Source organism: Barbus barbus, assembly GCF_936440315.1.
Source record: "Barbus barbus genome assembly, chromosome: 29".
Classification (NCBI taxonomy): Eukaryota; Metazoa; Chordata; class Actinopteri; order Cypriniformes; family Cyprinidae; genus Barbus; species Barbus barbus.
The window spans coordinates 17,010,434-17,032,665 of NC_136757.1; the positions used below are offsets into that span (position 1 = coordinate 17,010,434).

Sequence of the window (22,232 nt, forward strand, 5' to 3'; positions counted from 1 at the left end):
TACAACACCACAGATGAGATAAGACATTAAAAAGGGGAAATATTAAGAATATGATACATAAAGAGGTATTGAAATATGCCAGGCTTATTTCCTAGTTGATTTACTGTACCAAAACAGCAGATGAGTGTTACCCATAGTGAATTTTCTCAATAAAAAAGCTGTACAAAGAAAGTTGGCAACATTCTTTTTATATTTAATATTTTAGTGCTTTTTCACATAATCAAGAATTTTTCAGTTGTAAAACAGCTGCAAGTTGTTTGGATACATACTGGAAAATTATTATAGCAGCAAATACGATAGTCAAGCAAAGTCCTTCAAATTCCTTTACATTTTGAGGTGCAAAATCAATATTTCTGGATGTCTGTAAATCAGAAAATCCAACAAAAGTTTCAAGCATATTAGAGGAAGCTTATAATGTACTATTTAACAGTGCTGATCACTTAAAGCCACTTATCCCTTCACTATTATGAATATATACATTTATTTATAATTATTCATTATAATCTAACATGTAAAACATATGCTTGTGGCTGAATGTTATTTTCAGCTTGCAAATAAATAAATAATAATAAATAAAAAAATAGGTGAATAAATAATTAAATAAATTCTTTGGTAATTCAAAGTGAAACTACAACAGTGCAATGGCATTTTACTCATTCATAAGCGCATCTATATTATATACATGTCCACATAAGTACTCCCAGATCACATTGCACATTTCCATGTAATCTCATTCTTTGCAATGCTATTTCAAAGCAAAGTAGTGACAGCACCGATATTTTGTTATTGTGTGAGAAGTGTAAAGGTGACAATGGGTGTGAGACCAACTGGAGCTGGCTGATTCTCTTAATTTATATCTATGTTAACAGCAAGCAACTATACCAGTTGCTTTATGTTTTCACAGTTTCAGTTTGAAAACTGGAATCAACCAAGTCAGTCTTGGTAAGATTATAATAATGCAGGCCCACTGATAAAACATATTGTCATAAAAGCTTAAACTATAAGACCACCATGCAAGTTGTCTCGGTCAGTGGTGCCCATTAGACTTTTTCCCAGCTAGAGTCCATCTGAGGGCTTAACTGAGCAGCTTGTGGCGGTCAAACACAGTCTTGCGCTGCTCCTGGACCTGTTTCTTCCAGCGCTGCTGAGCCCCCTCTACCCTCTCCAGCACAGTGTTCCCATGACCTTGTGAACCATCCACACGGGGCCTCACATCCTGTAGAGGGAGACAAAGGACAAAATTAATACCTAAACCCATCAAAAATAGAAAAATATTCCTTAACTTAAGCAAATTATCTACAAACGTGGTTTAAAAGAAATATATGATTCATTGCCCCAAGTTCGCTATCAGACACATTCACAAGTCAAAAAAAAAAAAAAAAAGGTAACGCTTCATTTTTAAGGTGTCCATAATACAGAGTAATTACCTAGTTAAGTACTTAACAGTAGCCGTTGTGCTTACATGAAACAAAATGTACTTACCATGTAACTAAGTTATGGAATAGCCTGTACTTACAGTTTGCAATTATGCAGATGTAATAGGCAGCTAAAGTATCAAAATTGTACAAGTAACTGTGTAACAGACTCAGCCTGTTACATACAGTGGTGTGAAAAAGTGTTGGCCCCCTTCCTGATTTTTTTATTTTATTGCATGTTTGTCACACTTTAATGTTTCAGATCATCAAACTAATTTAAATATTAATCAAAGATAACACAAGTAAACACAACATGCAGTTTTTGAATGAAGTTTTTTATTATGAAGGGAAAACAAAATACAAACTCACATGGCCCTGTGTGAAAAAGTGCTTGCCCCCTAAACCTAATAACTGGTTGGGCCACCCTTAGCAGCAACAACTGCAATCAAGCGTTTGCGATAACTTGCAATGAGTCTGTTACAGCGCTGTGGAGGAATTCTGGCCCACTCATCTCGGCAGAATTGTTGTAATTCAGCCACATTGGAGGGTTTTCGAGCATGAACCGCCTTTTTAAGGTCATGCCACAGCATCGCAATAGGATTCAGGTCAGGACTTTGACTAAACTCCAAAGTGGCCTAGCATAAACGTCCAGGCATAAACATTTTTTCACACAGGGCCATGTGGGTTTGGATTTTGTTTTCCCTTCATAAAAAAAACCCTTCATTTAAAAACTGCATGTTGTGTTTACTTGTGTTATCTTTGATTAATATTTAAATTTGTTTGATGATCTGAAACATTAAAGTGTGACAAACATACAATAAAATAAAAAAAATCAGGAAGGGGGCCAACACTTTTTCACACCACTGTATGTGTAACAGTAGCTGCCTATCACATCTACATAATTACAAACTGTAAGTACAGGCTGTTCCATAACTTAGAATCAAACAAGTGACTGACTCTGTTAGAAATCTGATAATGGGCCATGTTTGGATCTTCCAACCGGACAATAATCCAAACACAAACCTCAAAAACAACACAAAAATGGGTCACTGGGCACAAAACCAAGCTTCTGCTATGGCCATTCCAGTCCTCTGACCTGAACCCTGTAGAAAATGAGTGAGGTGAACTGAAGAGAAGAAGCACCGTCATGGAGCTGGGAATCTAAAGGATCTGGAGTGATTCTGGATGAAGGAATGGTCTCTGATCTCTTGTAAGGTGTTCTCTAACCTCATCAGGCATTATAGGAGAAAATTTAGAGCAAATTTAGAGCACAAAAAGTATTGAATAAAAGGGTGTCGTTAATTGTGGCCAATGTGTATTAGAGAAAAACATTTATTTCATGATATTTCCCCCCCCCATTTTAAATTCTTATTCTCCAATGAAAGGTTAGATTTTTGTGAATTTTGTAAATAAAAGATCAAAAGGATTAACAATGCAGATTAATTTTCACAGCCGCCTTTGATCATATTTACCAAGGGTGCCAATAATTCTGACCACCACTGTATAAATGCACTATTTCTTGATCATTAATCATAAACAGTAGTATAAACGTATGTTATGTTTTACTTGAATTAAAAGATTTTATACTTAATACACTTATACTTAATAATGAATAAAATAGCAATTTTACAAGTTGTCAAGTGATGGACCATTTAACTAAAAAAATTAATAACTTAGTATATATGCATTTTTGTGTGTTTTTTTTCATGATAGGACAGTGGAGATATGACAAGAAGCAAGTTGGAGAGAGAGAGTGGGATGGGATTGGGAAAGGGTCCATGAGACGGGATTCGAACTCAAGACACCTGAAGTGCAACTGCGCCATTATATCAGCGCGCTACCCTCAATGTACACATTTTATAGAAAATGTATATTCATTTTTGTGACAGAGGGTGTGAGAACGAAAAAATATTTTCTCTTATTAGACCCAAAGAATTATTTGCTCAGAAATCTCTAATTTAAGTCCAAGTCAAGTAAACTCTATTCTAATTCTATTCAAAGTCTATGCTGAGTTGAAGCCTCTTGTTTCCATCTCTGTAAAATACTTCTCAAACAATAAATTAGAAAAAAACTAAACAAACCACAATGTGCACAAACCTCAGAATCCTCCTCGTTCTGCAGTGGCATGGTATATGGATCATGTTTGCGGATTAGAGGATCAACTAGAAGTAGAAACAGCATGTACAGCAGAAGAGCTCCAACCACTGACAAGTAGATTATAATGGTCACCTGGGAAATACATCCAAATATTAATACTCCTCAATTTATCTTAAAGTGGAAAACTAGATTATGAAGGCATAAAGCAGATTATAATAAACATTTATCTCAAAGTAGGATTTATTGACTACTGGAAGTCGCACAATACCTTAATGGTGTTGCTGCTTCGTTCTTCATACTTGCACTCACAGAGCAGACAGTAGGCCTCCACATCATGGCCAGGCACTGGCATGGGCTCCACCACATGCAGACAGTTACTATAAACCAATACATTAACAATAAATTCTCAGACGGCTGAAAATAGTGTAAGAATGTATTGATCCATATATAATAAACTTTAAAGACAACACAGGTCTGTTTGGACAGTGTCAATACAGTATTCTGTCTCACCAGTCTTTCTGGGACACATTATTTTTGTAGATATGTCCACTGATGTTTCTGTAGGGTGGACAGATGCACTTGCAACGCACATCTTCATAACTCTGTGTAGGCAGCATTTTAAGAAAGTGACATTTATAGGAAATATTTTTACATAAGTGGGACACATTTGGTAAAAGAGCATAGATGTAATGGATGTGTCAGGGAGAAACTGTACCTTATCTGCATATGCGAGTGAAATCACATCTACAAGAACAATAACCACCAGAAGGACAGCTGCTATCCGGAGATTCTGAGCAATGCTGGGCGACATGATGCCTGCACATAAACATCGTTTAATTCAACATTTATTGTTTAAGGGAAGGTAATAATTGAACTGAAATGGGTCAGCCGGTACTTTTTGATTATAAAGATAAAATCAAATTAAAACAAACAAGACTAATCATCGGTTAAAATGCTTATTCGTGCAGGACCTAAACAAAACGCTCATATACAATGTTGTGTATTCAGTGGTTTATGCAGTAACGTTAGTTATATGAAGCTGACTGACAACGTTTTCCCCTCTCTGTTGTACATTTTGAGAGAGAGAGAAAAAATAAATCTGAAAAGTCAAATGTTTAAGCTAAATGTTACATGTAAATGTTAAATTAAATGCATATACGAACCTGTAATATTTATAAACGCCGGAAGTTTTCAAGCAGATTTCTCCGGAAGTTGTCAAGAAATGATGGATTGACTCTAAGCCCCGCCTCCACAAACGATGAGAGGCAAATTAAAAGCGTTATTTATTTTTTATAGAACAACACAATCTGTAATGACCCCCCGAATCATATTATAAAAAATAAAGCCTCAGGTATAAAAAATAATAACATATCGACTTTCTGTTCCGACTACATACAAATAAGTCTCCTCAGATTTTGTAAACTATCACAAATGAAATAAATGAGCAAAAGGGAAGTTAAAATAACTGGGAATGCATGTAACGTCCAGGCATAAAGAGTTTTTACAAAAAAGCATGAATCTGATTTTTCCTCCATCTTTCGTACGTTTTGTTCAAACTTCCCATAAACAGTTGTCGATTTAAATACTCTCTCTCTATTGGCTGACCAACCCGTCACTCAGACTGTGCCACGTCCAATCATCTAGCAGCCTTTCAATCCTATAATTTTGGCGGCGGTCGGAAGATGGCGGAAAATTTGAAAGGTAAGAATATATCGTGTTAATCGCTGAGAAACAACGGTTTACGCGCTATATGTCTGATGTATTTCACGAGTTGTTAGTTAAGTGGCGTCTTATCAAAGATCCCCCGGAATCAAACACTCCGTTTTGGAAGAATCTTTGCTGCAAGTTGTTGATACAGATTCACATTTGGTCGATGTTATGGCCACCGCGCGCTCATGCAATACATTCAAACAAGCTCGTTGTGAACTCATCTGTTTCTCTTGCATCAAGTTCTTTGTAAAGTTGTACAGCGTAACATGCGGTGCAAAGAGGTGCGCACTCTGTAGTTTGAGTAATCTTCAGTCTTTAGCTTTTAGCGTAACTTTCACGTTCTCTCGAGGAATACGATTTACTCAACATGTTTGATCACTGGACACTTTCATAAAGCAATTCTCCCGCAAACTGTTAATCTACTTCATTTAAGTTAACGTTAACTGAATCTATTGTCCATTTTGCTTATGACGATTAGTCTTTACACAATTTATTAAATGGCCCATAGGTTAGTGATGATGCTTGAGTGTTTTTATCTTAAACTGACAAAATGATCAAGCTATCTGTACAATATGTTCATTTTGTTAAATGTTTTTTAGTGTTACTCTGTGCTGTTGCATTTGGCTCAAGCTTTTTAATGCCAAAGAACCCCAACTATGATGATCCTCTTGTCAGGGAGCCCCTTCCTACAATATAAAAGCAGTTTTATATATATATATATATATATATATATATATGTGTTCTTTTTATATAGATTAGTTTGATATAATAATATCAGCTAATTGTTAATTTCCTAAATTAAACGATTTGCTTTTGTTTGTCATTGTAATTTTATGTCTTAATTTATGTTAAACTATTATCAAGCAAAATATTTGCAAGATAGCAATATATATTTTTAATGCCTATATTAGAATATATTTAATTGACAGTTATTTGAATAGCACTTACCATAATAAATATCATAAAACTGTACAGCTAGTTAGAAAAAGCAGACAATGGTGAATTTCTAGACAGAGGTAACGCAAATTAATAATAATCTTGAATGTTAGAAAGTTTGAGGCCTGTAATTTTTGTAGTTTTGGAAAAAAAAATTATGCTCACCAAGGCTGCATTTATTTGATCAAAAATACAGTAAAAATTGTAATATTGTGAAATATTAGTTTTGGTATATTTTAACATTTAATTTAAAAGTCTTGAGAGCAAACCTGAAATATTAGAGTTAAAAAGCTTAATAGAAATATAATAATAATAGCTCTAAAATTCTCTGCAAACCTCTGATTTACAGGCATGAGGACATCAAGTAGCCTATTTGCTGAAGAGCTGTGCGGTTCTTGATCTAAAGCTTGCACACATCTATCATCCCACATTTTACCTGTATTTTTCCAGCCATTAACATCTAATTGTATTTTGTAGCTGAAGTTTGTAGGGTAGCATGCATCGCTACTGTAGACCAGCTGGAGGTGATATGTCGAGAGCAAGGGGTGAAGTGCGAAGAGCTGGGCATCAAAAAGCACAACCTGTGCGATTATGAGGTGGAATATCTCTGCGACTACAAAAAGAAAGTCATCAATGATGGGAAGACACAAATAGTACAGGTGAGCTTAAAAGTCTGGCTCATAAATGTGCTCATGTCAAAGTAAATTCTTCTACATGATGGGTAAAATGAATTTGATCAAAGCAAAACTTAGGCTAAGTGGTGGCCAGTCACATAAACTGTTTAGACTAGTCTTACAAGTTAGCCTTCACCTAGTTTTTTTAAAGGAATCTTGCATCCAAAAATTTGCTGACAATTTAGTCTTCTTCAGATGTGGAGAAATTTAGCATCACTTGCTCACCAGTGGATCCTCTGCAGTGAATGGGTGCTGTCAGAATGAGAGTTCAAACAGCTGAAAAAACATCATCATAATCCAAACGATCTCTAGGCAATCGGTTAAATGTCATTAGAAAGGAAAAGTTGTGTGTTTGTAATAAACAGATTTATCAATAAGGCACTTTACTATAACTGTTGTGTCCTACTAAAATTCCCGTCGAAAAATGTTGGCTTTCGTCAGCGAAAAAGTGATCTTGTCTGAATCAGGAGATAAATAAATACAGATTAAGCACCAGATACGAGACAAAACATAAAATTCCGGATTATGGATTGATATTCTGGCCAGAACCCACAGATTAAAGTTGTTTCTTGCAAACACTCAGCTTTTCATTTCATAAGATGTAAAGTGGAGTCATGTGGATTAATGCGATGCTTTTATCGTCTGATTGAACTCTCATTCTGACGGCACCCATTCACTGCAGATGATCCGTTGGTGAGCAAGTGGTGTAATGCTAAAAATCTCTAAATCTGTTCTGATGGGAAAAAAAAAAAACTTTTCTACAGCTAGGATGACATGAGGGTGAGTAAATAGTCAACAAATGTTCATTTTTGGATTAACTCTTTCTTCAAGTCTAGTCATAACTATATACATCTCAATAATATATAGTTCATTAATCAAGGCAATATATTTGTTTTATATTATAATGCATATAGTGTACAGTATGATATTGTCTTAATGCATTCCTTTTTTTAATTAACCTAAATGTCTTTCATATTTTCATTTTTCTATAGTATGAATGTTTTTGTGTACCTTGTTCACTCTAAATTTTGTTGTATCATGTACAATGACAATAAAGTGCCTTACATTAACTTTTCTTGTAAAAGTTTGGTTTAATTTGAGCCCAAAATTAAACTTAGACTGATTGACCACTTGACGAACCACTACTTGGTCAGACTAGCTCATTCTTAATAGTGGCTATGTTTATGCAACTGGCCCCAGGTCTAAATGTGTTTAAGCTCACTACCATCCCTGTTACCCCCTTCATAGGAGTTATACTGGGTGAAATGGAAGGGCTACCCTGAATCCAGCAACACATGGGAACCACGGAAGAACCTGAAGTGCATAGATCTTCTCAACCAGTTCTGGGAGGACCTGAATGCAGAGATGCGGAGACAGAAGAAGCGTGCTGCCCCTCGTCGCCTAGACCCTGCCACTGTGTCACAGCTCATCCAGCGGGCCAAACTCCGACAGACCCTTAAACGGTGGGAAACACACCTCAACAGCCTGGGCACCCACAAGGGCCACATCTACGTCCGGAACCAGGTCGACCTGGAAGGCCCGCCTAAGAACTTCACCTACATAAACGACTATAAAGTGGGTGATGGGATCTTGCTGAATGAGGTATCCGTGGGCTGCGAATGCACAGACTGCCTGGATAACCCTGTGGAGGGATGCTGTGCCGGCGCATCGCAGCACAAGTTTGCTTACAATGAGTTAGGCCAAGTCCGCATTCGGCCCGGGTTGCCCATTTATGAATGCAACAAGCGCTGCCGTTGTGGGATCGACTGCTCCAACAGAGTGGTGCAGAGGGGAATTCAGTATTCCCTCTGCATTTTTAGGACAGACAATGGAAGGGGATGGGGGGTAAAGACCATGGAGCGCATTCGGAAGAACACTTTCGTTATGGAGTACGTCGGGGAGGTGAGAAACACAATATGTTTACTTCCTGTACGGATCAGGTTTTTATATATATATGCATTGCTGGCACCCAGTCACTGTGGCTTAGACAAGTTATTCATTTTTTTCACCTTCAGTGTTCCATTGTGTCAGTTTTTTTTTTTTGTTTAATTGAAATATGTTTTGCTTCACTGGTAGATAATGCATTATCAATCAACTTTTTAGTTTTCTTGTGATGGCTGATTGGCTGTTTATCTGTCTTTCCCAGAAGGGAGTCTGGCTTCATGATTGTTAAACCCTCTTTTTATCTCTTTTGTTTAGATCATTACAACAGAAGAAGCTGAGCGCAGAGGTCACATATATGATAAAGAAGGCGCCACCTATCTTTTTGATCTGGATTATGTTGATGACGAGTACACCGTGGATGCTGCTCACTTTGGAAACATCTCTCACTTTGTCAATCACAGTGTGAGTGGACATGAGATCCTTGCATCATCTTGTAAACAACCGATTTGATAGCAGTTAAACTGTAGCTTTTTATCTGAAATTGAATATCACAAATGTTTTCTTTTTTCTCCTCAGTGTGACCCCAACCTCCAGGTATATAATGTGTTCATTGACAACCTGGATGAGCGGCTGCCACGGATAGCATTTTTTGCCACACGTGGGATAAAGGCAGGAGAGGAACTCACATTTGACTACAAAATGAAAAGTAAGTGTGGGACTTTATAGAAAAAGAGTGTGTACATGTCAAGTCATTTTTGGTCATTTACCATTTAATTATTTAGATCAATTGATTCATACTCTACCGTTCAAAAGTCTGTTTTTTGAAAGAAATTGATACTTTTATTCAGCAAGGATGCATTAAATTTATTGACAATAGAGACATTTGTAATATAACAAAAGGTTTCTACTTTTAAATAAAAATAGAATCTGTTGCTTGAGCACCAAATTAGATTGATTCCTGAAGGACCATGTGACACTAAAGACTGGAGTGATGACTGCTGAAATTCAGCTTTGCCATCACATGAATAAATTACATTTACTTAAAATACATAAACTGTATTTTTTGTTTAATGTTCCATTGAACTGTAGTGTGTCATTCACTAAATTTACATGTACTTTTATATATTTTTCGATATACAGTATTTTAAATTTTTTAAAGTAGAAAATTTGTATTTTTTCTGTCTCATTTTTTCCCCATAGTTGATCCAGTAGATGCCGAGAGCACGAAGATGGATTCTAATTTCAGTCTGACGGGACTCCCAGGCTCTCCTAAAAAGCGCATGCGCGTAGAGTGCAAATGCGGGGTACCGACATGTCAAAAGTACCTCTTTTAGAGGAAGTCCATGCTAAATAGGGACTGAAAGAAGATCATGTATTCCAGTGAATGTTGAAAGTATCTGCAGTTTAGAAACTGCTTTGGGAGGTGTTTTGAAATACTTCACTGAATTTTAAATATATATTTAAGAATTTTTTTTCAACCTCAACTTTTTCCATAGTATTGTCTTCCGTGTTTAAATAGTGTATAAAATGTAGCATTACTTTTTCAATTTGTCTGTTAGAAAAGTTTAAATACAAAAAATTCAGTAATTGTTTTAAACCCGTATTTTAATTCATAAGCTTTGACACCATGGAATTCTTAAAGAAAAATATTTTACTTTTTTTTGAACATTGAAATGTTCATATGCTTTATCTCAATGAATAGAAGGGATTATCTTTTTACTTTTTCCACCAAATTTTGTAGTCTTATTTCTTGCACTGTTTTTAGGAAATATCTTTAGGCCAGTGCAAAATATTAATCTTTTAAATTTCAATCTTTTTTTTTTTTTCTTGACATCAAATTTCCACCAGGGGGCATAATTTCATTATTAATGCACAGAAGGGGGAGTTCGTTAGACTGAAGGAGGTGGACCTACATGAAATATTGCCTTTTATGCATACAAATTGTTATCATTCTGTGTTTTATGTGTGTATATAGTCTAACAAAATATATTCATACTGTCAAACTGGTCTTTCAGTGACTATTTGAGCGCTGGGCTTAAATGAATGCAAGTGCTTAAGTTTGGTTATTTCACTGGTCTAACTACTATTCAGGGCTGTTTCTCCCAACAGCATATTAAGCCTATTGTTAATAGCGGTTCATACATCATTCTACTTATACTTACTATGCTTTTCACAGCTCAGGTGGTTTTCAGAACTGGATAGTGAAACTGGAATATGTGCTGTAGATTAATGTGAGATGGTACATAAATTCTGGATTAACCAATGATCAGGACCATTTCGCTTAAATTAAATAAATTCACACAATTATATAACTATCGTTCAACCAGATCTGTGCATATGTAAATATTTAAAGACTACCACTTGTTATTTTTATAGGTTTTGCATTAAAATAAAAATCAAGATGCCTTATCAGGCCTCACACTCATGAATGTGCAACAAACTATGTTCTTGTTTATTAAATTGTATCATGAGTTCAACAGCTCTGTGAATATAACTGTTTAATGCCAAAGTTTAATTGACTTCAGTTTGGGTAGTTTCACATTTTTGTTGACATTAACAGCATCTTTATGTGAAGGGCTGTACACAAAAAAGCTGTGAAATAAACATCCGTTTTTATCAGTTACAAACTTTTATTTCTACTTTGACATTGACATAATAAAATACATGTGAATATTTCATTGTTGAGCACAAAATGTGTTCACAACATTGTTTGCACATTTATTCAGTGAGACGACAAAGTAATAAAATACGTGACTTGATATCTTTCGTGTCAAGTTTTGGAAGGAAATCAAGGGTCAAACATTTCTTTAAGGAACGGTTCTATCCTCTCTGCCTACAATGGTGTTTAGTCACCCGGTAACCTGATGCCTTGACTTCAGCGCAATGCGTGACCTTTTGGGGTATCAAGAGGCTTGGGGCACGCTTTAAAGACCACTGCAAAACACCATATACTTAAAGTCGCTGACCTTTTGTTGTCAGTTAGCAGTCGAGTGTTTTTTTTTTACTCCTAAGGAAGCATGTGTGTAAAATGCCATACTCTTCAAGATTAACATGTTTACTCATTAAGTTCATAGAATGTAATCAGTCACAAAATGACCACAAACAACATCAAACACCTTCACAGTGAAATTAAGTGAATAAACAAACAAGTGTCTTTAAACATTTCTTACCTAGATAAGTGCTCTGCTTAGTTCATAGATGTCTTTACAAACCAACTCTTCACTGAGAACAAGCAAAACCTCAGATTTAACTAAACTTACAACTCAAACCTTTCTAAATTTCTGCTCTGAATTCACCTGCACCGTTTGTCCAGTCTCACCACACACAAATCCACATCTGTGCACCATCAAGTCATTCCACTCCCATAAAAGAGCCTAATGTAATCTTCAGTAGCCACTGTTCGCATTATATATATATATATATATATATATATATATATATATATATATATATATATATATATATATATATATAGATAGAGAGAGAGAGAGAGAGAAACTCACATAATAGACATTTAGGTAAGTATGAATCAATGAGCTGAGCCACATTCCAATGGACAATCATGTATGAGGTACACAGTGATGTCATTCAGCTAAAACACACATTGCTTATTCAAACCATTATTTTTGGTTGCAAATAAATCACTGCAGTTTTTATACTGGCAATCTGAATGATAAACTACTGTATATATCAAGCAAAAGCTCAAATCCTAAATTTGAAAACACTAACTCTGACTATTTAATACCACATAAACACAAACACCAGATGTTTTTGGAATTCCTCAAGGCACTGGGGGAAGAGGAAGAAGGAAAAGTCTTAAGGCTCTGTAGAAGAAACTGATGGAGGGGGAAATTAAGCCGGCATAGAATTTAGAACCAAAGGGACAACAGGAATAATCCCACACACAGAAAAATACTGGGCTCTTGAATCCCAACAGCCAGGCAAATAACAGCACTGAAGAAGATTACGGAGACCACCAGACACGTGTCCAGAGAAACCTCAGTCTGATCCTTTGATATTTGAGATAGTTCAGTGCGGGGTCTTGGCAGTGTGTGCTGGGTTTCAGGGTCTCTGCATGTCTGATATGGAGCAGTAGACCTTTCATCACCCTCAAAAGTTAAATCATCTTCTGCTGAAGAGTTAACAGTTGAAGACTGAAGATTGAAGGCTGTTGGTGAGGTTTCAGAAATGCTGATCAGCTCTGGATTTTCTGGTTTGCTTGTTGGATGCTCTGGAATACACATTGTAATAGTTTGGTTGTCTAGTTTTGGATCCTCAGGGTGGACTGAGGCCAACATGCTCGGATCCAAGACAAGTTCTTCCTCTTGCTGATGTTGCATGGTTGCCGGCTTATCAAAGTCTAGATGGATGAGTAAACTTTGGGATTCTTGGTCCAGTCTTGTGGGACCTAAATGAGATGGGAACAAACAGGAAGCCTCCAAACCATCCGTTTCCTCATCATCCATCTTGGTACTTTCCACCTCAATCGTCTTGGTGGTATCGACTCGGACCAAAGAGACAAGTTCTATTTTCTGTTCTTGAATTCCTTCCTCCAGGGGGTGCTGTATTCCCTCTGATAAATTGAGCTTCTCCACATCTTTAGTTGCATTGTTTACCCCCTTTGATTGGGGCGGCTGCTTGGCTTCTTCCAACATGTGAAAGCAAGTCCCTGTTTTATTTTCTACATTCCTACTTGGTTCTTCTAAAACATCTGCCAATGTGGCATCCTTTTCTACAACATCTTCCTTCTCCTTAACATTCTTCATACCTTCTTCCTGGATTTGTGGCATGTCTGGTAAACCAGCCAGTGATGGTTGGCTTAACTTGAAAGGCACTTTTGCTAACATCTCAGTGTGGAAATCAACCTTCTGTGAATGAAGGGATTGGTCAGGTTTAGTGGAATCCTCAAATTCATCCTTGGTTGTCTCTGGGTGATCATAATGGTGTATGAGGACTGCAGGAAGGGGAAAGGACAAGGAAGGGCCAACATTATTAACTTGATCTTGTGGCTCAGAGAACTCCTGTGTTGAACTTGACTGGAGGATGGATAGAGTTAATGGCTGAAGTCCAGACTCTTCTGTTTGTGGTAAATTATTGGATGACATTGACTTTAGTGCAAGTGGTTCTCCAAGGGGAGTATCTGAAGTTGACTGAGTACATCCTGCTGTGGAGGAAGTCCTGGTGGACTCTGGAGAACTGGACAAATTCTTGGCAGTCTGCAACAGAGCAAAGTAGCAGAAAAAAAAAGCTTGGATTACAAAGAATCAAGAATGTATACTGTATGCAGTAAACACTTTGTTTTGCATTTATGAATCTGAATTACTACCAACTAACAAAAAGTGCAAGATGAATGGGACAAACTTGAAATTCAATATGCATTGCTGTAATCATTTCTTGATTGCAACTAGTTGGAGAATAAAGAGAAATTGGATTTGCTAATGCATATTATTATTATTATTGACACCAGCACTGATTAGGAGCACAAATTATCTACTGATATTAGTACAAATAGTTTTCTATTAATGTTTAATACATGCTGTTTTTTAGACAGTATCATTTAATCAATTTATCAACACTAATTATTGTAGATTCAACAAAAGATAATTTAATAAAGAAAAAATGAATAACAATTTCACAGAATTAAAAAAAAGTAAATACATAAGCAAATAAATAAATAGTTGAACTACCTATAATGCCAAGTGCTAACAGGAAAGTGATTTGTGTTAGCATTAAGTTTGTGCCAGTTCTTTCTGGATTTTCCCAGAAGCCTGTGCCAACGAGGGGAGATTAGGCTTATGGAAACAAAACCTTTAAAAATTCAGAATGTGATGTGACGAAATTACACAAGAATTAAAAGCAACGATGAGAAAAGTGATGTTGAAAATGTTAGGGGAATGCTGTTTAACTATGAATTTTGTCTGCTTAAAGTTGTGCAGGGTAAATATCAGGGTAAACATGCAATGATACTGACAATATTTACATAGACTAAACACAGAAATATAAATTTTCTACTGCTATTTTTTAACTGTTTTTACATATCTTTGACAGTTTAGTGTGCGTTTACTTCAGTTATACAGTTTTTTCCCCCCTCCCAATGACTCCTTGCCAAAATGCTCGATGGGAAAACAGCCCATGGATTCCAATAAAACAGCCCAACCTTTTGGTAAAAATTCACAGCAGTTTATCTCATCAGGAACTGTCAACATAAAATAAGATCACACTAACTGACTAAATGGTGTATATATTTTTTTTTGCTTATATAAACACTATATATAGCATACACTAAGCTTATTGTTTTGTTTTTTTAAACTCCAAGCATGAACACAAATAGCTTCTGCAGGGTTGATCTTGATATCATATATTATGGGTCATAATACAGGATGCATGTTACATGCAACACGATGAATGGGTGAAACTGACAAGTTAGCAAGTCGCATGCACATTACCTAAGTTGATGCTGAAGCTTCAATGAGCTGTTCAGGTAGACAGATGAAAAGAATAACAATATCAACAAATACACATCTTGTTTTTAATATGATATATACTGGAGCATAGGTTAAATATAGCCTAAAGTTTTGTTTGACATTGTTTAGCTAATTTACAGAAAGCTGTGACATACTGTCAGCATGATAACTAATAAAAAAAAAAATTAAAAATAAACTACATTGTTAAATATATTTTCAAATCATTTTTCAAATCAATTTTTTTATATATTTCAGTTCAAGGGACAGTTCACCCAAAAATGAAAATGCTGTCTTCCTTTACTCACATCATGTCGGCAAACCTGTATGACTGACTTTCTTCTATAGATCATTTTAAGATTTTTTTCTTCACCCATTGAATGGAATTCAATGGTATTGCTTGTTTACCAAACTGTTTGGTTACCAATATTCTTCAGAATATAGAAAGTCATACAGGTTTGGAACAAAAAATTATAACAGAATTTCTATTTCTGTGTGGTCTATCAGGCCTCTGGTAAATTAATAATCATGTCTTATCAATTTATTGTAAAGGGCTGACCACAGACCGAAAACCAAGATAGTGATACTATTGTTGTAAATACCAGGTTCAGTTACTTAAAACAGCTGCAAATTGACACACTGCAAATAGACACAAGCAAGTGGTTATCTGGACAGTGAAATGTTGGTGGGAATTTTAACAAGCAAATTTTATTATGAGAGTATGCAGGCATGATGAAATCCACATCAGAATTTTAGCTAGAATTAAATAGACAATAGGCAATCAATAAGTTAAGTTTAATTTTATAACTAGATTCTGGAGTTATCTTTAGCCTGGTCTGCTCTGAAAAACACTACAGCTCTGCATTTGCTGCAATAGTGACAGACAGGAATCCTGGGTATAAGAATAAACTGAAACAAATGGAATCACTGATTAAAGAGAACGACCAGAAGACATCACTGATAGATAAATAACTGTATACCAATACAGACAGTAACAACATACAAAAATACACTGTAAGAGTGTCTAGACAGCATAGAGGTCAAGTTTTCAGACAAAAAAAGAAAAAGTGTGAACCGCACACAAAAACGGTCATGGAAATCTGGTAAAGGTTAGAGTAAGGAGGGGAAAACAAACTTTTGTTTAAACTTTTTTTTTTTTTTTTTTGTGTGTATGTTCACGATATGCTGCATCTTTTTCCACCTGCTATTCCAGCCGCACTTAGAAATGGTGATAACAAAGCAAACCTCACTCACCTCGATGTCGATCTCTGGCTGAACTATAACTGGCTGTGCAAAAGACGCTTGATTTTCCACTACTTCACACTTAGTGCTGTCGAGATCTCCTGAAAATATAACAGAGAAACCTGAAACGTAAAACATACCTGGCAAATGTTTCTTATATTTAACCTGAGATAAATAAGCTATTGGATGGCATTATGAACACATACCATCTCCTCCGTCATCAGAGTCATCATAGCCAATGTCAGCTCTAAAAAGAAGACACACACACACACACACACCAAAACAATCATTCTTCAGCAGCACTAATTATTAATATAAGACTATTAGTTAGTTGCTCATGAGAGAATATTACATATTTTAATGGATAGTTGTGCCAAGAATGTTCACCCTCATGTCATTCCAAACCTGAAAGATTTTGAGAAATACAACTTCCATTCAATAGAAGTGATCAAAACTGGTTACCAACATTCTTCAATATAGCTTCTTTTAAGTTCAGGAAAAGACAAAGTCATACAGGTTTGGAACAATATGTAGGTGAGTAAATAACACAATTTTCATTTTTGGGTGAACTATTATAAAGTACAAGTATAATCCATCGGCCAGAGGTATACATGATTTTTTCACTAAATGGAAAATAACTGCGACCTCTGTGACATTTGTTACTATGGTAATATCTGACCGCCTCCAGAGCTTGAGATGCTTTTTTCAGAGCTGTGGGTGATACGGTCTAAACAACACTCAACCTTAAACTGCATGCTAGATCCTATGATGGGATAAGGAGTTGTCCATTTATAACACACACTTTCTTGCATACATCACTGAAAGGTTTTGATGAGCATGATAGTCAGATGCTCTGGTCATGTGAATCTTTGCACAAGCTTGTCCCTTTCATTAAGAAGAAGTCGCTACATATTCCAAGTATTTCGTGCACGAAGCAGTTCGATTGGCATCCTGTTCTATGACCTTCTATTTGTAGCATGTTTGAGAAATGTAGTAGAAACAAGACTTGACATTTGAGGAAAGGTTGCGAGCAAGACTTGCGAGTCTGTATGGAACTGTAGGTCGAAACTCGTCTTCTGATTTTTATCTCCTGACAAAACAGAGTTCCATGACAATGTACATTCGCTTTTTTCTCAAACTTTCATTGTCGTTGGTGGAAAAGTGGAAATAATGTCTCCAGATGTACAGACGGAACCGGCGTAGGTTTGTCTGCTTTTGTTGGTCTGTTGTGTCTCTTACTGTGTAACCCCTATAGAAAAGGTCAGAGTTAAGGTCTCGGTACACCAGAGCTGAAAGTGACACCTGCCTTGTCCTATTTTCATCCTCCTCACACACCCTCGAATGGCTGCAATTCTCAAAAGGGAGTGAGGGGGTGGGGAGACTGTGCAACTCAAACTCGTACAATACAGATGCTGTAGGAAAGGCCCCGTTTAATTCAAGATTCAAGACCTTTGTTATTCCCTGGTTCTCCTTCTTTAGCAGCACGAAATGTAAACATGTGACAATTGGTTTTTCATGATTTCATACACTGCAAAGACTGCATCCAAATATTCAAGAAAAGGTGCATTGTTACTGAAATTGTAAGTTGATTTAATGCAGCTTCTGTGCAATGTTACTAGTTTTTGTTTTAAACAAAACATTGAAGGTATAATGGCAATGTTTTAAAGGGATAGTTAACCCAAAAATTAAAATTCTGTCAAATTACTCACCCTCATGTTGTTCCAAACCCATAAGACCTTTGTTCATCGTTGGAACACAAATTACGATATTTTTGATGAAATCCAAGAGCTTTCTGAGCATGCATAGACAGCAACGCAACTGAAATATTTAATATACAAGCAGAGGAATGCACACGCATGCATCGTGGTACACTCGTGAATGGCGGTAGAGACTGACAAAGAAGAGAAGAAATCGTTGAATAAAGTCATTATTGTTATTACCGTTTTCTTTGCTCACAAAAAAGTATTCTTGTAGCTTCATAACATTACGGTTGAACCACTGATGTCACATGGACTATTTTAATGATGTCCTTACTACCTTTCTGGACCTTGAAAGTGTCAGTTGTGTTGCCGTCTATGCAGGATCAGAAACCTTGATTTTCATCAAAAATATCTTAATTTGTGTTCTGAAGATGAATGAAGGTCTTACGAATTTGAAACGACGTGAGGGCGAGTAATGACAGAATTTTCATTTTTGGGTGAACTATGCTGCATTTCATTTATACTGAATCAAAGCAGCATCAGAGCTTCCTTTGTTATTAGGACCTTCGGTGGCTGAGAGCATCATCTTTTAGTATCTCTGAGGGGCATTTTTAGTGGTTCAAGCACGTAGTGCTGAAACCCTATTGTAATAAGGATTTTTTAAATTATTATTCTGCAGTAAAACTGATCATCCAGACCAAACCGTAAGGCCTAGAGACTTGAAACTTGGCCAGATGGTAGAGCTCAATTTGGAGAGAACCTGACAAAGACTCACACCAATCAGCCAATAGGGGGCGCTACAGTGAACAAAAACATGAAATCGCTCATATCTCCTAGACCGTTTGTTGTAGACTCAAATTTTGTAAAAGTAAAAAGTAAATTCAAAGTCTACTTTTGTGAACTAGTCCTAGGTTTTTCGCCCAATCGGAACCAAACCACTGCAGAAATATTCTCTGTACAGTGAATATCAATAAGTATCAAAAAAAAATTAAATTTCGACTCACCTCAAACGTTCATAAGGGGCGGGGCCAATTTTACAAAAATAGCTATAACTCATGAACACAATGATATATATTCACCAAGCTCTGTACACGTGTAAGAGATCAAACTTTGGTCAAAAAAAATAAATAAATAAATAATTGCACAGCTCTGCCACAACACTATAAGATGGAAAAAAAACAAATGGCTATAACTACGCAAGCGTTAGTTCAATTGACCTGAAAATTGGTATGCAGTGTCTTTGTCCAGTATGCCATAAGTGTCTATGAGGACACTGGCAGATCTCAAAAAACATGGCTGCCATCGGCCAATGAAGTTTGAGCACCTATTAGACGAGGTTAACGGAGGCCGATTAGAACGAAACTCGGTGGGCATGTTCAACCCATGGCCCTAAAGGTCTGTAAGAATTTTGAAAGAAATCGGCCACTAGGGGGCGAAATTGCAATTTTAAAGTACATAAATGATTGTATATTGCATGATTTTTCACATACACTCAATCTCCATATCATTTGATAGGTCTTGTACTGAGAAACTTTGCCTCAAGAACCACTACTGTCAATCAAATCGTTCATTAATTATTCTCAATTGTGTTAAAAACCTACTTTTGCGAACTAGTCCTAGGTTTTTCGCTCAGTCTCGATCAAACTACTGCAGCACAATTCTCTGGACTCTATCAATAATTATCAAAAAAAAAAAAAAAAAAAAAAAGTGTTGAATTTTGTCCTTTGGTTAGCTATAACTGGGTCGTTTAGAAAAGGGTGTGGCCAAATATACTCAAAAGCCTATAAAACCTAAACAAAAACTTTATGAAACTTGGTGAAAACATTTGTCAGATAAATCTTAACAATCATGCAAAGTTTCATCAAGATCGGACCATAGTTGGCGCCATAACAGTAAAAAAGACTTCAAAAACTAAATTTATATTGAAAATGACTTTAAATTCTAGAAAAAAAAATAATAATTCATATATTCACACATACACTAGATATAGTGTATGGATATTCATAGCATATGATAGATCTCATGCTGAATAACTTTGCCTCCCGGACCAATGCTGTCAATCAAGCTGGTAATTAAATATTCAAGATTATTTAAAAGTTTAGCTAGTTTTGCCAAGGTTTTTTTTTTTTTTTGGCCTAGGCTGCAGCACAATTATTGGGACCCACTAGATCCATAATTATAAAATATATATATATATATATATATATATATATATATATATATATATATATATATATATATATTTAACTTTACACATCAATTTACGCATATCAATTCTAAAGAAAAACTCATAACTTATATGCATATGCGACAGATGATTCTAAACAAGCATGCAACATTTAATGTAAATTTGACCATAGGTGGTGCTTTAAGTGTCATAACTTAAAAATTATTTTTTTGGTAAATGACCTGCTATTTTAATAATTGATTTAGGTGGTTACAGTCATGTTAATGTATTTTACCTTATGCACTTAAATGCCTAAAGTGCTTGAACCCCGGTAATCGCCGTTAAATTACGGCTAAATTAGAGTGGTTAGAGTGTAACACTGATAGCTGGCTAAACACAGATTTAACAATAGGCTTTGACCCGTGTTATAAATTCACTGACGCCCACTTACCGGGTGTGTGTTCACGGTGTGTGTGTGTTCACTGCTGTGTGTGTGCACGTTGGATGGGTTAAATGCAGAGCACGAATTCCGAGTATGGGTCATCATACTTGGCTGAATGTCACTTCACTTCACTTCACTTCACTTACCGGTACCTGGGAGGTTTTAGGATTCCTCTCAGGTCAGTTGTGTTTGCTGTGGTGGTCTGGACTGTGTCTTCTTCATACGACTGTAACAGAGTTACCGAGTAATTCCTGCCAGAGTTGTTCGCCCAAAACTCTCCATCTGGCGTCTCGTAGCGCACAACAAAATCAATCCGCGCTCCATTGAACAGGTACGGTGAAGCGAAGGCCAGCTTCACGGAGAACTTGTCCGTCTCGCCGTCGTTGGAACCCTGGACGTACTCGGTTGGGTAATCAAAGTGATTGATCCAACCATCCATCGTGGACCGGACATAGACCGATTTGTGAAAAGAAATGTTGAGCACACAAATAAGCACCTCGAATGACAGGGGCTCATCTGGCACAGATGTCACGCTCTCCACTTCCAGCTTGTTGGTGTGGACAGCGAGTATGAGCTCGGTCCCGACGAGCGGCTGGAACTCCGGCCACACACGGTAAGAAGGCTCACGGTAGGCTTTTCGGTACCGCGCCTCTTCTTCCTCCCATTTTAAATCGTCCTCTTCGTCTGAATCAAACGGGACAAACATTCTGACATCAACCAGCTCGGCTCCCGTACTGTCTGCAAACGACACTCTTCTGTTCGTTAACACCAGGCGGATTCGCATGTACTCTGCGGTTTCATCCGCGATCGAAGAGCCACGCTTTCTGGGAACAGGAGAAGACCTCGGTATTAGCCTGACGTCTTCCTCCGTTTCTTCCTCATCTTCATCATTACTGTTGTCATCGAAACGCTCGACCCTCACCGTCTTGAAAAGACCCTCTTGTGAGGGGATAGTTAGTAAATTACTGTTATTCCCCTGCGCCATTACGCCTGTTTCTGAGCCGCGTAAAGATGAAAGATGCAGTTACCGCGACGATGCGCGTCCGTCAGACCGAGCTGCCGCTCATAGTGCCAACGGAGACCCGCGAGGGTCTGTCACCTCGTTTCGACTGAACTAGGCCTAAACTATTGACATCAAGGAGAACTGCAGTTTGGAGCTCATAGTGCACGGACACGAATAAGTGTCTAAATTTAGAAGGAAGCGGCACGTCCATCGTTTTTCAGAGGTCAGGAGGAAGATGGGCTCTATTGGTATACCCCTCCCCCTGGTCTCTTGTTGGCCGCTCCAAACCGCACACGACCCCCTCCCCTCCCCTCTCTTCTATTTTAAAGTTTAAAGACACGCTCGTTTGTGTGCTTGCCGTCTGTTTTGAGAAAAATCTTAAAATACTAATCGCAAAATAAATAAAAAAAGTCTATTGCTAAAAAAAGCATATGTTGCTACTCTTATAATAACAATGAAAAAAAAAATCGATCTATTGGTTATAATAAGGCTAATTATAAT

General features: G+C 36.8%; 3 protein-coding genes across 3 annotated transcripts; 1 reads left to right on the forward strand and 2 right to left on the reverse strand.

Moving 5' to 3' along the window:
- Nucleotides 1-174: 174 nt before the first annotated feature.
- On the reverse strand, nt 175-4,757 carry LOC306849182 (putative protein 2). The gene is made up of 6 exons (XM_079384039.1): nt 4,676-4,757; nt 4,228-4,328; nt 4,023-4,114; nt 3,781-3,889; nt 3,513-3,644; nt 175-1,216 (listed from the first exon to the last, which is right to left on the reverse strand). The coding sequence occupies exons 2-6, from the start codon at nt 4,321-4,323 to the stop codon at nt 1,076-1,078; spliced, it is 570 nt and encodes a 189-aa protein (XP_079240165.1). The 5' UTR covers nt 4,324-4,328; nt 4,676-4,757; the 3' UTR covers nt 175-1,075.
- A 406-nt stretch (nt 4,758-5,163) lies between these two features.
- On the forward strand, nt 5,164-11,501 carry LOC306849228 (histone-lysine N-methyltransferase SUV39H1-like). The gene is made up of 6 exons (XM_079384115.1): nt 5,164-5,213; nt 6,636-6,817; nt 8,081-8,734; nt 9,032-9,178; nt 9,293-9,422; nt 9,917-11,501. The coding sequence occupies exons 1-6, from the start codon at nt 5,195-5,197 to the stop codon at nt 10,048-10,050; spliced, it is 1,266 nt and encodes a 421-aa protein (XP_079240241.1). The 5' UTR covers nt 5,164-5,194; the 3' UTR covers nt 10,051-11,501.
- Nucleotides 11,502-12,496: 995 nt separating this feature from the next.
- On the reverse strand, nt 12,497-21,842 carry LOC306848960 (uncharacterized protein). Its single transcript, XM_079383754.1, has 4 exons — nt 20,875-21,842; nt 16,626-16,666; nt 16,432-16,520; nt 12,497-13,932 (listed from the first exon to the last, which is right to left on the reverse strand). The coding sequence occupies exons 1-4, from the start codon at nt 21,711-21,713 to the stop codon at nt 12,586-12,588; spliced, it is 2,316 nt and encodes a 771-aa protein (XP_079239880.1). The 5' UTR covers nt 21,714-21,842; the 3' UTR covers nt 12,497-12,585.
- Nucleotides 21,843-22,232: the final 390 nt, after the last annotated feature.